This window comes from Triturus cristatus, chromosome 6 (assembly GCF_964204655.1).
Source record: "Triturus cristatus chromosome 6, aTriCri1.1, whole genome shotgun sequence".
Taxonomy (NCBI): Eukaryota; Metazoa; Chordata; class Amphibia; order Caudata; family Salamandridae; genus Triturus; species Triturus cristatus.
Window position 1 is genome coordinate 596,149,933 of NC_140589.1, and position 16,805 is coordinate 596,166,737.

At 45.6% G+C, this 16,805-nt stretch overlaps 1 protein-coding gene across 4 annotated transcripts in view; it reads right to left on the reverse strand.

The window, feature by feature from the left end:
- The window catches only part of CEP162 (centrosomal protein 162), an 857,607-nt gene that overhangs the window by 143,750 nt on the left and 697,052 nt on the right, over positions 1–16,805 (reverse strand). For all 4 annotated transcript variants that reach the window (XM_085611039.1, XM_085611040.1, XM_085611038.1 and 1 more), the window contains 2 exons: positions 7,345–8,015; positions 4,559–4,700 (listed from right to left, as the gene is read on the reverse strand). In XM_085611039.1, coding sequence (XP_085467165.1) covers positions 4,559–4,700; positions 7,345–8,015 — 813 coding nt within the window. The remainder of the gene's footprint in view (positions 1–4,558; positions 4,701–7,344; positions 8,016–16,805) is intronic.

Sequence of the window (16,805 nt, forward strand, 5' to 3'; positions counted from 1 at the left end):
CATCATAAGAGGACAGCATCTGCATATTAGCGTTAGGTAGAAAAGTGCATTCTACTACAAACAGTTGTATTTTGCACATTGTTCCTAAATGTATGTCCAAAGGTTTGTTCTGTTACGTGGTATTGATCGCTTTTGTATATGCTTTTCAAAATACGGCTCAGCTGAATCCTATCAGCCTAAATTCAGCTCTGTTTGCTCTTATAACGTGTTTTGTTAACTTTGTATGTCGAATATTCACAATTGCTTTGTTTGTAAAGGTTTTAAATAAACGTACAATAAAATTGACTATGACTACAAACAGATGTACATGCCATCAGATAGTTTAGCCTTCTGGAAGGAAGGGCAGTCACATCAGATTGTCAAGATATAGATTCATTATTGCAAACCTTAAATTTACTATCTCCTTTATTACAAACTACAGGTGGTACTGGGACTCTTCCGGCAGTACCCAGGACTCTTTCTGGGGCCCAACTTTCAGACCGGTGTACCCGATTCATGAAGGTTCAGAGACACATCATGTAAACGCAGTGCCAGCAGTAGCTGTACTAGTTGATGTCTTAGGCTTTGGTGTCTTCTCTATTTAAGACAGAGGTAGTTTGTCCCTATTATTGGTTGTTGTAAGCACATTAGGGCTGACTCCAGTATTAGGTCAGGCACCTTGGGAACAGTCCTGGGGTAGGCAAAGAGGGCACCTCAAGGCAGAACCCTACGACATGTTGGGAAAGAACCTTCAGGTCGCCAGAGATGCAGCATTTGACTGTGAGACACCTTTCTTGAATTGGAAGATATGTGTGGGAATACCAGAACACCAAGACTGGGGGCTTATGTGTAAACAGCTTGACTAACGTTTTCATTTAAATGATGAGTTCCCGAGGTTAGCCAATCCCAAAGAACCAACGACCCCAGGGCAATGGAATGCAGTGACTCCAAGAACGTTGGCAGAACCAAGCAACATGCACATTAGGATAAATTTGAATTGTTTCAGCTTGCACATAACTAAATGAAATAGGGGATTCTTGCGGGTAACACCATGAGAGACATATAGGCCGTCTAAAGGGCTTTCACTGTGTTTTCCTATTTAAAGATGGCGTGATGAAGCTCCAGCAGCCTTGTGTGAGATATCAAAACATAACTATTGCTCATTAAAAGTTTAAACTTCATACGCAGTATGCCTAGAGAAGGTGTGGCATTCCCATGACTTAAGCATCTTTCTTAAAGTACGAGTTACTTACCTTCGGTAACGATGTATCTGGTAGAGAGGATTCTAGCCACAGATTCCTTCACATAGAATTATCCCCAGGCGTGAGACTGGATCCGTAAACTTTTTTTTTGCCACAGCATCCCTGCGCGCCGGGAGCGGGTTGAAATCACGTGACTCCACCGAGGCGTCGTCCGCGTACATGATGTCAGCGAGGTCACATAAGACCCGCCCGGTGCGCCTACGTCAGTTTACTTCGGAGAACTTTTCCGCACCACAACGCGGAACCACCAGATAAAAAACTGTGGAAGCATGGGAACAGTGTGCGAAAAGCAGAAAAATTGGAAAGAAACGGTGACTAACAACACCACCAGAGTAGTGCCAACACCGCAGAACCCAAGGGCAGGGGAAGAAGAAGAACAAGCAGAAACCTGTGCAGTCACCCTGCCAGCACATAGAACATGCGTAAAAGTCATGGCACACGTAGTAAACCTCCCCCCCCCATCCTGAGCAAGTTAGGGGACCAGTCCCAAGACAGACAGGGACAACAAACCTACAAGTCACCCCAACCTAGAGGGCAACCACCCATAAGGGACAAGGGCAAGACAAGGCCAGATGACACTTAATCAGAGGATAGCAATGGAAGGGAGGCAGGGATATAAAGCAATCCCCCCCAAACCTGGAGTAGCCAGAGCAGCAGGGCGCCGGAGCACCAGAACCCCATCCTCCAAAGGACCAAAGGAGGAATGAACCGCCCCCAGACGGAGCCAACCGTCCAGAACAAAGAAGGCACTCACAGGAGACACAGCCCCCTACTGGGAGGCGAGTACCAAGGACCAACCCAAGGGTCCTCGCAGAATAGGGGAGGAAGGGCGGGCCGTGAAGGAATCTGCGGCTAGAATCGTCTCTACCAGATACATCGTTTCTGAAGGTAAGTAACTCGTACATCTGATAGAGACTACTAGCCGCAGATTCCTTCACGTAGAATGGATACCCTAGCCATACTCCTTGGGAAGGAGGGTCTGCGAAAGGACCCCACCAGCCAATGCAGAACAGAGTGCCCCACAGGGGACCAGATCTGTGGATCAGGTAGAACCTCGCGCCTGCCAGGGCAAGGGAATCCCCAAAAGCAGAACCCCATCGACCCCAAGGGGATGTAGGAGGGAAAGAAGGCTGAAGAGGCTTGTACACTCACAGCAGAGGAACCAAGGGCAAGGACGGAGAGGCCGAAGCACCCCACTCCCCCACAAGGCAACATAGCTTCCGCCCAATGCCAAGACAGGAAAAGCGGAAGAAGAAGAAGAAGCCTAGAGGTCCCAAGGAAACAAGGGAAAAGAAGGCGAACCCACTCCAGATGGAGAGCAGCCTGCCAGCCAGAACAGCGCTGGCAGTCAAAGTCGCCAGAAGCAAGAAAAACAGCCCGAGGCCCCAGGAAGGCAGAGTAGGCGACGCCTGGCAATGGAGAACACAGAATCATTCCAGACCTCAGGACAGGAGCAGGGAGAGGAGGAGATGCCCGGGCACACCACTACGAGTGGCTGCGCACAGGACCTCAGGAAGCAAAAGCAACCTACCTAAACGCCATGGAGAACAGGCACCCGAAGGCGACCAGAACCCTCTAGCAGAGTGCAAGCTATATGACAGCTACTACTACCCCACATAGGGTACGTTGAGTCCCAAGATATGGGAACCCTCTTTGGAAGAACTTCCGCAGCAGAGGAAAAACAAAAGAGCAACGGGGAAAAAAAAACACCCCCGCTGAAGGCGTGATAAGCAGCCCAAGCAAAGCAGAAGGCCCAATCTCAGGACCAAGTCCGTGCAACAACTCCTGCAGAACCCACACCCAAACAACACAAGGGCCGTCCAGCAGCCAACAATGTCAAAGTCCCAAGGAAGGACGTAAACGGCCAGAAAACATACTCCACAGCCAGAACAACCGGCCTAAGAAGGCCCAGAATCAACCCAACTCAGAAGTCACTGAGGAGGGGACGGAGGAGGATAAGGCGGAGGAAGAGGAGGAGGACAGAGCCCCGCCAAGAGCCTTTGGATGGCGGAGTCGGCCGGGGCATGGAACAACAGGCTGCCATCAAACGGAAGGTCGATGAGTCGCTCCCGAATATTCTCAGGGAATACTCCGTCCCGAAGCCAAGCATGGCGGCGGAGAGCGACTGAGGAAGCCATGGCCCGGCCCAGCACCTCTGAGATGTCCAGAGCGGAGCGGAGAATAAACGCCGCAAGCTCCCGGCTATCCAATGCATGATGCCGAGACCAGACTCCCGAGACGCTGCAGATCCCAGAGACTCAGCCGAGTCCCACAAACAGGAGGAGGCCCTAACCAGCACACACAAGGTGTTAAGGGCCCGCAGGGCCGCGCTGGTCGAGGCGAACATGTTGCGCCCCCAAGAGCCCAGCCAGCGGGCCTCTTGGGATCCGCCGACGCCCCAGGAGGGGAAGGCGGAGGAGACGCCAGCGAGGCCTGCAAAGCCGCCGCGTATGTCTCCATTTGGACTCTCAATGCCCCAACACCGGGAAACGGTGGATAGGACGACACACGGGACCGCATCACCCGCGGAGAGTCCACGCCCCCGGAAGGCCGGAATCCAGCCCCCGGGGACAAACTGCGACACTTACCCACCGGGGAGGGACGCTCACGTGACACCGGAGAAGGGCGAGGACAACGACCACAGCCGTATCTGAAGCCGTCCGTTGAAGCAGACCGAAGGGAAGACGTCGACCTGGAGAGACGCGCCGAGAGAAGTTTCATCTGGCGCTCCCGCCGCGACTTCGGCTTCAACTGTTGGCACGCCGCACAATCCGTGGTGCCGTGATCCTCCCCAAACACCACATACAAATTAGGTGAGGGTCCGTCGCCGACTTAAAACGCCCACAAAACGTGAAAGTTTTGAAGCCCGAAGGCATTCGCACACTGTTTCACCAAAAGGAAATGGAAGAAAAAGGGGCCCTAACAGGCCCGTAGCAAGGATAGGATCCGCGTTGCACACGGAAAAGAAAAAAACTGACGTAGGCGCGCCGGGGCGGGTCTTATGTGACCTCGCAGACGTCTCGTACGCGGACGACGCCTGGGCGGAGTCGCGTGATGTCACCCCGCCCCCCGCACGCAGGGATGCTGTGGCAAAAAAAAAGTTTCCGGATCCAGTCTCACGCCTGGGGATAATTCTACGTGAAGGAATCTGCGGCTAGTAGTCTCTATCAGATAATGTATATATAATGAAATGAATTAACAAACAATATGTTGGCAATTAGTTACACATTCCTCTAACTTATAGATTGTGTGGTAGAGGCAAGAAAACTATCCCTCCACTACTGCATTTACAACACACACAACTGCACACTGTTTACCTCCTGTGAAGAACTCTTGCTGCTTAGTTCTGCAACTCGGGAAGCAGAATGTTCGATAGCATGCTGACAGATCATTTTCTCTAATTCTCTCTGATGTGATAACTTCAAGGCTGCTATTTGCTTCACAGCTTCTTCGTTCGCCCTGGGAGAGAAAACAGAAATAGATTCATGATGCGATTGACAAGAACTGATTCTTTTCTGAATTTATTTCAGTTTTCGTTTCAGAACATAACAGAGGTTGCACAGATTTCTGTAGCAGGTGAAATAACTTACTAAGTAATCTTAATTCTGACAGCAAAATGTTCAAATCCTTGGAAAAAAAGGAAATTTAAAGGAGAGTTCTGGTTGATGGGATAGATTAGGGGCTACAGCACAACCTGAAAAAGACGTGAAATTAGCAAGTTAATACCTTACCCTTCGCTTCCGCCTTCCTCAGTCAACCTTAGCTCCCACCAACACTATAACTTGTGGTAGGTGTATGGTGGAAGTGAATAGACTGAATAATTATGTGGATGAGTTTGTAGGTTTTTGTGATGAATTGTTTTACTTGTGTGTTAGATTATTAATGTTGTGCGAAGAGTCTGACATTAAGGGCAGCAGTGTTTGGTTTCTTGTTTCTTGTCATGAGTGTGTATCCATACATTAATAGTAATCATTGGTAGGAGTACCTCCTCGTTGTCCAAATGGTCACCAGGGGTGGGGCCACATGGCTAATGTTTCTGTTGCAGGGAGACCTGAAACTCAGATCTAAGCGCCCTCAGACACTTGTTAGGGTGTTATACTTCATCATTGGGTGCTCCTCGTCTGGCCGGCACTGAAATGCCTGATGGGCCTGGAGGCTCTTTAGCAAAGATCTTTTGATCTGGTAACACCGTTAAAGGTGAATGCATGAAGGAGGGCTATATGCAAAAGTGATGAGTGTGAAGTGAAGGGTATTTAAAATAGCCTTGGTTATTCCTAGAACAAGTTTAATACCAGTGGTGTTATCGTGAGGTCACAGTGTACCAAGATAGCGGTTACAGGGTGAAGTCAACATGTTTCATGCCTATAGAGCCCAGGGATCAGGCGGCACTTCATCAGGACCAAAAATAGTGACTAAACGCCCGCTTAGACATTAAGACACAATCATTTTATGGGTGTAGAATGCAGTGTACTTGGTTGTGTTATGTATGTTTTTCGTCAGCTTAAATGTGGATATGCATGTCTTTTCCTTAGGAATGGAATGTGGTATTTTAGTGAAAACATGTTTGATGTCCGAAACAGTGCCTTGGAACGCTGGAATTCAGACTAAGGATGATGGGAGCGGTAGCTAAAGTTTCCATAGTACAACATAAGTTGTTTCAGGACATTTCTGTTTTTCCTCAAGGATGGGGGTCTATGTTACTCCCCCGCCCCTCTGCCCCCCTACCCAGTCCCAAAGAAAGAGGTGGAGGAGTTTGCACTCTCTGTCTTGGCTAAGAGTGAAGGTGGTTGTTTTTCTGCTTTCTCAGCATTTACAGCTTTTCCTCCCAAGGCATTCAGAGCTGTTACTCTTCTTTCTATTTCTTTCCCCCATCTTGGCCATGGACATGGCGGTATTTTTGGATTCCTCCCTTGCCATGTACAAGATTAGAGGTTAAATATCCACACCATGGCCAAATGCAGGGGATGTCTTTGTTCAACCCCCCTCCCCCAGACTGACCAAAGTAGTGTAGGATATTTAGAGCCCTTACGCTTCTCCATTAGTACATTACCCCTATCATGCTCAAGGGTGGGATTTGGTTTAAAAACGTATTGGTAGTGTTTCTCACTCCCCTCCCACCTAGCCCATGGGCATGGGTATATTTATTCCACCCTACCTTGCCTAAAGAGGTTTTCCTTGACTGCCCCTTTTCCACTTGACAAATGAAGAGAGGTCATATTTTTCAAATGGAGAGGTGTTTAACCGCTGCCCCAGCATCCTCTTTGCACTTTTGGGCATGGTACTGGGGCAGCTGTTATCTGCCTCGGCCTCTGGCAGCCAAATGCAGGGAGAAATCAGCATAAGTGCCCGGTCCCAAGGTCCATAAACGTATCCATATTGCACCAACAGCTTCTCTCCCATGCTCCTTGGGAGGAGAGGCTGGAGATGGTGAGTTATCTAATGTGCATGCATCTCGAATTAATATCCGACGATACATCACATCCCTTTACCCCACGGGCAATACCACCCATGGCTTTGCAATGCGCTGCAAAAACAATTGCAGAAATAAATATATATATATATATATCAATGTGAACAAGACTCGAAGGAGTTGAAACGCGTTATGGCGGCATCTGAATAAAGACGATTATTGGCACAAATATGTGGTCCGTGTCCCTGTGTGGCTGTGAAAAGGCTGAGACGCTGTGGAATCGCAGATATATATATATATATATATATATATATATATAGAGAGAGAGAGAGAGAGAGAGAGAGAGAGAGAGAGAGAGAGAGAGAGAGAGAGAGAGATTGAAATGCCATCTGAATTGGAATAGATACATTTTCCTGCATTTTTCTAAGAACCTTTTTGTGCCGGTGTGTCTGTGATCCCTTTGCCACAGAGTGTTTTCTAGGTTTTATTATGTATATAACGGTCTGTGAATTAAACACACTTTATTTAACCTGCCAGCTCCTATATCACTCCCCAGCTTTCCCATTAAATAGTCCTTGATGTTTTTATGAACTATAGAGTCCTTTATTGAGCCATGGCCTAAAATTCACAAATTCCATGCTCAGGCTACTTCAAGTAACTGCTCAAATAAACAAAAATGATATTTCTCGTTACCTTCTTAGGTTACTTTCTGCATGAGCGATGGCAGTTTGGCATTGAGTCTTCTGGTGGCTGATAGTCTCAGACAGTCTCTCCAGCTTATTTTTCAACGTTTCATTTTCTCGGAGGACTTCGGAAATATGAGTTTCTGCAAAGTTGTGAGGCTGGTACGCTTTCTCATCCAAAGTTGTCGGGAACTGATCTGTGTTTTTAGACTCTTCCTTGGCGGGTGGCACCAAGTCTTGTTTCGCTTTATTTGCAGTTTTTGGTTTGCTTGCTATTTTGGTGCTTGAAGTATGATCAGACAACAAAGACATCCTCTCTTTTTGAAGTCTCTCGACTGTTTTGGAAAGCCCTTGAACTTCCTTCGTTTTGGCAGCTAATTCTTGGTTGAGCCGTACCAAGCGAGCATTCATGTTAGCCTGTTCGATTTGTTGTTCAAAAGAAAGAAAATCTTTATCATTCATGTCCCCGTTCTTAATTTCCAGCTCAGCGTTTCGTTTTTTCAGCATTTCGATTTCCCTCAGTAAATGTGCTTCTGTGTTTTGATGGGCTTCTTTGAGGCTTATGAGATCTTGTTCAATGGCTAGACGGCTGGCTTGCTGGTCTTGCCCCTTTTGGATGTCGTTTGCGGATTTGGACGCAAGCATTTGCTCCAGTTCCATGACCCTTTGCTCATATTGAATCTAAAAAGACAAAACATTAATTGATGCACGAGCACACAACACTATAGTCAACAGAGACACACTGTAGACAGTGGAAACTGCCACAAACCACCATCAGCTTAGTCTGGAAATTAAGAGACAAATGCAGACATGATTGAAATGCACCCACCTACTTGTAAAAACTTGTTTTGGCTTTTGTGTCCAGAGAAGACTATTAAACTTCAATAACACATCATAGAGGTACTCCAAGAGCAACAGCAGTGCCAGCTTCCAAAGTTACAGCATATGTAATGCTAACAATGAACACAAACGAACAAAACATGGCTTCTAGAAAGCAAAGGCAGCAACACACTTCTCCTGTGAAGCTGCAAGGCTCACTAAGTGGCAATACGGGGGAGATGTCCAAGCTTCATCTTCGCAACAATACAAGCACGTACTCATAAACAATAGGTCTGGCTTGGCAATGCAGCTATCTAGAAAAATATTCACAGTTTTTGAAAATGTTACCTAGAGTGACCGTTGGCGCCACCGAGATGGATATGGTCTCTGACGTCATGCTATTGCCTCCTAAATAATTATAGGCATTTCAATGAGCGAGGAAGTATTGTACATCTCAAAAGTACACTTCAGCATTGCCTCTTACATTCTTCATGGCATGCTTTGCATACACAAAGCAGTGTTTTAAGTTTGTCTTTTTCACTGCATGAGCCGAGTTTTAATAGTTCTGTTAGAACTCAAAATACAAGCCAGACCGGTTGGTTTTGCCAATGCTCGTTTGGTACTATGACTGACACTACTACAGTTCTGTGTTTTTTTAATCATGGAGGGATAGAATTCTTAGAAATCTGGGCGTGGACTTTAGTCCATAAACACGTATCCTTAGTACACACGTCTATTCCCCTGGCTGCTTCCTTCGGCTATAACGAATGTCACAAGAGAAATAGGATTACATTATTGATTTATTGACGAATGTGTTAATGGCACTGTAATTACAGGTGTCCTGACTGAGAAACGAAGTCTGAATTCCAACCATTGCATATGTGCACCATACGGTTCTATAAAGTAGAAAGAAAAGTGCTGCTTAAGTAGCATGTATTGCTTTATTTTCCGGATCAGCATTTCGTTGGGGTGCATTTGGTGGAGAACTGTAAAACACATCTGTGCACTGAGACACTTTAGAAAAACAAGCAATTATTTGAAATGAAAACGAACAAACTGCATATGATAAAGATTTGCTAAACATGTTGCTTCTAAAACATTCACTACAGCACTCAAAATTACAAACGTGCAGTACGACCCCCACACCCCCCTGCCCCCATATCGGCCTGCTGGTTAGTGGAAACACGGAAGATTGCTGGTCCAAATCCAATGTAAGATCCCCTCCCTTCCTTCTAACATCACATGCATGGAACTGCCGTGGCAAGGAAAAAACGGTGACAGCTGCAGCACAATAGGTAGGTGAGTGGACCTCTTGCCCTAAACGTGAGGGAAGGAAGGGGCTGTCAGTGCTCTCATCAGTTCATTAAGGGAAGTGCTTAGTCTGTAATTGAATAAGAGCGGGTCCCACATGTTTCTTGGAAGCCCCCTGGCGCAGCTGCCAAATGTTGAGGTTGCCGAATACCTAGGCTGTCTAGTCTTAAATTCAACCTTATGCCTCTGTCATCCACCAACATACAATACCTGCCACTTTGTCTTTTTCTTGCAGTCTCTTTTTAAGTCGAGCCTGGGCAGCGCAAGTGCTGCTCTGCAATGCATTCTGTATGTGGGCTATCGGGGACTTTGGACACGCCCACCGCTTTGGTGGTTAGTTGGGCTGTTTTTAAAATTCCTTTTCTCAGGTTGGTTAATATTGTCCATCTGTCTCGCCTTTTGATGCTTGGGTCCCTCCCAGTGGACATCACCAATTGATTCTTTTGGTTGGCCAGCTCTGGCCATATCTTGACTCCTTGCTCACACACCCTCCCCACTCCAATCACACGCAAATGCAGCATCCATCCATGTTGTTATACAGAAGGGACACATTTAGGTCCTTTTCTACAGGCCACGGTCATGCTGAAGAATGTCTTGGGGTCCTGGCTTTAAAATCAAGATTAAAGAAGCATTTGCAATGCAATAGGTCTCACATTACTGAAAGTTTGACCTACTGGCATTGCAAATAATAATGCAACACCAATAGCTCAAACTTTCAGTAACATGAGACCTATTGCATTGCAAATGCTTGTTCATTCTTGCTGTCTCGCTTTGTCACTGATTTTCCGTCTTGCTCTCTTCCTTCTTCTTACACCCTTCACTGCCTTTCTCTTTCTTGTTCTGTGTCAAAATCTGATGGTAAAATATTAGTCCTGGTCCCCAAAAAAGGAGTGCTGGTGGGTCCCAACTACAACCACGGCTCAAATTAAGCACTGGCTAAGGGTTCTATTGTAATGCATCACAGCCATAGAGCAAAGGAAACTCAGGGAGCAGCAGTCTCTACAGGCTGTGGACATGGTTCTAGAGGGGTACAGACCCCCAACTGTGTTTCTTGGGCAACCCATCCATCTTATGTATAATGCTTCATATAGGGCCTGCCGCCCCGCTCTCTGGATACTCACCTTCACGATGAGCAGCATTTATTTGGCAAACTTTAAGTGATTGGGGGCAGGTGTTAAATCAGTAGAGACAAAAGATGCGGATATAAGGCACAAGTTTTTTTAAACTTTTCACTTAATAGCACTATCCAAATACTATACCTACTCCCGAAGAATGCAAGGAGTTGTGTCATGGAAAATTTCCCATGATTTGGAATTATTGCAGGGCTGTGTGTGAACCTTACCTGTTGCATTTCAGTAACTAAGATATTTTACAAGTGTTGTAGTCTGCACTCATTGTACGCTTAGCGTCTGTTGGATACTTTGTATTAAGTGAATAATAGTGATTAAGCAGAGCTACACAACGCTCTGCAAGGAGCTATCCAATCAGAGAAAGTGTACTTTCCATGTCTATTTAGTAGAGGGCACAGCATATGTTACAATGCTTTACTGAATAACAGCACTTATTTATTGTCCGTTCACCTGCTGTGCAGCTAATGTACCGATATACACTTGGCTTTGTTAAAGCACATTCTTTGTTCTTGACGTAGATTCTTTGGCGTGATTGTACATTCATATGTATAGATGTATTTTGTTGGTTTAATCGTAAATTGGTCACAGTGAATCTACACTTGATTGAACCAATGTACATTCAGTATCTCAACTGGATTCATTGGATAGGCTTAGGTTCAGATGTTCCATGTAGGAAAAACAGGAGAGCTGGTCCCAAAAGGAATGCCTATTTCATAGAATAGTAACCGAACATGGAGAACTAGCATTGGTAAAGGGGCTCTGAATTACTGTCCACGTATAGTTTTTAATATACCTGACCATAAATGTTTTCTTATTGTGCACACCCAACTTCGCTATCTGCAATGCAATGCATCTTGATAGCTCACCCAGGCTTCTTCTTGGCCCTCCAAAATTCAGAATCCTGGAGGCGTCGTGCCAGGGTCCTATGGTACAAAGTTTGGGCCGTTCCTCATTGTTCTCCAAACATCTCGGCATGAAGTACAGGGTAACCAGACACAAGGAACAACCTTGGTAAGAGCCCCCCTAGGGCCAGAAACCTCACATAGCTACAAAAGGGCTGGGGTGGTGCGCATGATGCTGCTGAAGCGAAAGGTGACCGCACACTTTATTCAACAATGTGTCCGAGAACCACAGTAACCTCTGCACCAGCGAAATGGAAGTGAGTACCAAATGGGACATAGGCAAGAGAGAGAAAAAGGGGCTTGGGCCAAGCATAATGGGGTGCAAAGGGGCCAAAGCGGGACACAGGTTCCCAATAGATGGACAAATAATGAACTCCATTTGCATACCCTGTAAGTTGCTTGCCTTGGCAATATTTAATTTGGATACTCTGAATAGGATTAATAATGCTGCGACCAGTGGTGCTGGAACAATTTTCAGAGTGAAGGTGCTGCCATCAATGTTGGATCACTAAAGTCATAAGGGTTGTGAAAAATCCAAGTGTCACACAAAGAACAAGTATAACAAATGAGCTGCACCCATTCAGCAGGAGAATGTAAAGGTGTGGGGTATTTTGGAGTAAACTGTAACAAACATATTAGTAAACCATGGAGTGATAGCATCCTAACAATATCTATAGAAATGGCCACAAAATTCACATTGACAGCAGTTATGTTGATAAAACGATATGGTGCACAAACGCTGGTGTGTGTACAGCTCATTTTGTTGTGTGTTCCAAAAAACTGACAACCTACAGCCTTTCTTTTTAGCCTCAGTACCCCAGTAATATTGTCAGATACTTCACATTACAAAATTATTGAACTTTGCAGTCAGCGAAAGAGAAGTAAACACAAGTCTCCAGGTTTCAAAAATAAAAAGCAATTTGACCTCGGTCTTTGAAGACACAGAAAATATGATAAGATAAAACAATAATGTAAATGCATCTTTATTGCTTATTCACTTTCTGAACTTCAGCTGGATTTCACCTGAGATTTTCGGATGCCCACACTGACAAAAACACATTCTCTCTCCTCTGTTTTGAAGCCCTTAAAAAAATGTTGATTCGTTTGAAAAAATGTGTTTTAGGTGCCCCTAACAATCCCTCCTTCTCTCTCTTTCCACTGCCCCTTAAGTCCCCCTGTCGTGCTTCTCATAGAATGTATTTTTTAAAAATATATTTTTATTGGTACATACCATGTATTATTACAGTCCATATAATGTATTTTAACTAGATATCCCAGAGTGATTGTTTGGAAATCTGAAGCTTACACCCTCGAAATCTTATTGCCAAGCAACGCCCCTGGCCTCAAGCTCTTTAGTCGGTGTAAAATATTCTAAAAGTTTCCTGGGACTCCGGGAAGATGGGCGCGGGGGCAGAAAGAGGCTTAGGTGGGCGCAAGCCCTGAAAACTGCATCGGAACGAAGAATGCACTGCACTTAGAGCAGCAATATGCACAGCAGCATGCACACATACTAGGCAGCTAGTCCTTAAGAAAAGCTTAGTGGCAAGGCAACATTTAAATCTGTTAGAGTTTTAAAGTTCGTAATGCTCACGCATTCTAATGTTTCATTATCAGCACTTCCTCCGACTTGAGCAATCTACCACAAGGGCATTTTAAAGAGTCAATTATAGAAAGTAAAACTATAGACTGCAACCACTTATTGTGAGATTGCGAAGGGCCTTCTCCCTAATCACGTTAATGGATGCACCCCAGTGGCACCAGCAAGGTTCTAAGTAGTGGTTTTAAATCTATTCTTATCATCTACCAGGAAAATGGATTGGCTGCTCGCCCCTTTATGCACACCTTGTGCCTGTGCAAGGGTTGAGGCTGAAAGGCCAGCAGCTCGTTAGTCTATCCTGCTGACGTAATGCCATGTGAAGGACACGGCAAAGTGAGATGCATTATTCTGCACTTAGTAACAGACTTGAACTGCAGTTAAACTGAAGGCGTCAAAGGCTGTTGAGATGTCTCTGAAAAATACTGTTCATCTACATCCACTCTAATGCATATTATTGCCGTATGGCAATCCACAGGATTTGTTTTATCAAACATGTATAACAAAGAACATCTCTTTCTGTTTTTATCGCCCTCAGGTTGACTCCCGACTGCAGAGCACATTTTTTGATGGCTTCAGAAAGGTTTAAGTGTTTGATCTGGTATACAATGCACGGTTTTCAAGAAGCGTCGGGACTGATGCAGGATAAAATAAACTTTGCTGGGGCGGCCCCCACCCCATGGGACCCCCACTTCGCCAAAGACCATGTTTATCTGTGCATAGATCAGCCCAAGTGAAATTTCAGGTACACCTCTCAAAATATTTAAGGACCGCGTCAATGTGCATTATATCACAGCACCTTTTTATTTAAATATAGTGCTAGATCAAAGGTACTGGATGCCATAAATACGTACATCAGATGCCTGTCTGCGAGGGGCATTCAGTAGTCAAAATATATTGTGGGAAAATATGCATTTTCTTTTTGTGCCTCGATTGTGTGCACTGATCTAGTATGCTAGACCGGAGACCCAAGCTTCTTGGTGACCACGCAATGAACATAAAAAATGTAAAGTTGCAATAATGCTAGAAATAATCAGGGCAATAACATGTATAAACAGATAAGAACTAACTCCAGGAAAGATAGGGCAATCCAGGATAACGAAGGTGGATCCACGATGCAACAGGCTTCGGATCCGGAGCCATTCCTTTGAAGGTGGTAAACGCCTTGGAGGCATCCCGCGCATCACTTGAACATTAAATGGACACTATTACCATCGAAATCAACCTGCTGAGCATTGGTACACAAATAGGTCTGATAACACGGGCAAAACTGAGGGGGTCTTCCGCAATCTGTCCAAAGAGAAGAAAATACTCAAGATGTACGTGGATGATCTTGAAAGCTGAGGATGTGAAAGGTATTGTAGGCAGAGCATTGTCAGCTATTTAGAAATGGCAGAAAAAGAGGAAGGACACAGTGCAGGACTTTATATTATAAAATAACTTATTGTGAACACTTTGAAACCACATGGGCTTGGTAAATTCGCCTTCTTAGGAAAAGATAACGTTGGTCAACAATTCCTCTGCCCATTCCAGGTGTTCCCCACCTCCATCTGACAATTGCCAGCCTCCGAGACAAGGGGCCCGATTTACAAACTGCATTTTGTAGTATGTAAAGTAGTACTGTAGTAGTACTACTTACTACAAAATGCTAATTCACAAACCTATTAGTGGAAATCTCCACCTCCACCTCTCCTACCTGTCCTATGGGGAGGTCTCCACACATGTAAGTTTACTGCTTAGCAAAAAAGGGAGGGATCAGGGGAATGGCTGAAAAATCTACTATAAAATAAGAGGGGGTTAGGGCAATAAGGAGGTGATTAAGGAGGGACATGCCTAAGCAAACACCAACTCACAAAAGACTAAGGACCACAGCACCAAGACCACTCTCCTCGCTGCTACAGATGACATCCGCACCTTCGTCGACCGAGGCGAAACTGCTGCCCTTAGCCTCCTGGCCCGCTCAGCCACCCTCGACACCGTCTCCCACTACACCCTCTTCGCAAGACTCCACGACGCCGGCATCCGTGAAAAAGGCCTAGAATGGATGGCTCCTTCCTCACCCGCTGTACAAAGAGAGTCAGACTTCCACCGTTTAACTTAGAACCCACAGACATCAGCTATGGAGTGCCTCAGGGTTCCTAACTGAGCCCCAAACTCTTCAACATCTACATAGCCTCGCTTGCAGCCATCATCAGAAGCCACGGACTCAACATCGTCTCCTACGTTGAAGACACCCAGCTGATTCGCTCCCTCAAAGACGAACCCACAGCCGCAAAACTGAAGTCCTCATCCTGGGCTCCGCCCCCTCTGCCTGGAACCCCCCCACACCCATGGCCACGCACAAAGCCTCAGCATCATCCTGGACTCCTCGCTCTCAATGAACCATCAAATCAATGCTGTTTTGTCCTCCTGCATCCACACGCTCCACCAGCTTCGTAAGTTCTTTAAGTGGATCCCCGCTGAGTCCAGGAAAACGGTCACCCATGCGGTCGTCAGCAGCAGACTCAAGTACGGCAATGCTCTGTACGCCCGCACCATTCAGTCACAAGGTGAACATAAACAGTATTCCTTTTACGGGATTGATATACAAGAGCAAAACACAAGGGGTGGCTACAGGGAACTTAAATTGAGATGCACAGAGGCACTATGGATTATGCGTCTCAAGGCTGCTGAACTTGGTCTCAACACAGACCACGAGCTACAATATTTCCTAGAGGAATACTAACAGAAGAGGTCTAGGTTGGGGAAAAGACAGGACATACAGTAGATTAGTAATGATTTGAACGTCCACCATACTTGAATTACTCCGATGTTTTCACAACTTAATGTACCCCTCCTGAATGGTTGTGTTTGGTAGCAGAGTTACCATCTATAGCATAGACACATAGGAAATGCAGTATGGGAGCGACCCAGGAAATATTGTTTAATGCAAATTAATCTGAAGACTTATGTGTTTCGAATTACAATGAATTTTTTAGAATCAACTGGTGTGGACTATATTGTGATTTATGGCTTCTACCCAATGCTCTCAGCATCATGAAAATCAAATTCGTATTAGAATTGATGCCTGTCCTGGAACCACTTTGAGTTGTACTTGTACATATTAACAATGTAATGTCACCACATCAAGCAGCTGATGTGGCTTTTAAATCCCTTTGTAGCAGCGTAACTGCATTCTAATTGTTCCGTGATACAAACAAAGAATGCCCAACTTGAGGGCCTCATATTGTAATGTGCCAAAATATATAACAACTGTATTTATATTATCCACATGCCATTTTGGGTGGTCAGAAGGGGACTGAAGGAAGATCCTTCTCCTACCTCGCTGCAAAGAACTGGACTTCCCTGCCTCTGCACCTTAGGCAATCGCCATCGCTGCAGCAAGGAACTCAAGACCTGGCTCTTTGACTAAACCGCAGATTCCCCCACCCCCAAACCCCTTCTCAGCACCTTGAGATCCTCATGGGTCAGTAGTTGTACTTTATAAGAAACCTGATTGAATGATTGATTTAGATCTTGGCATTTGACTGCTGGCCCGCAGCTGCAGCAGTCTGTGAAAGACCGTTGAGATGGCAGCATTCCACCTGCCCTATCTAGATGTATACACGATAGACAGAGGACCGCAGTGGCAGGGGTCTTCTGTGCTGGCGAACAGTCCGCTGTCACCATCCTGAAGGCAGAGTCCCGCTAAACAGATTTAGATATTCCCATTCAA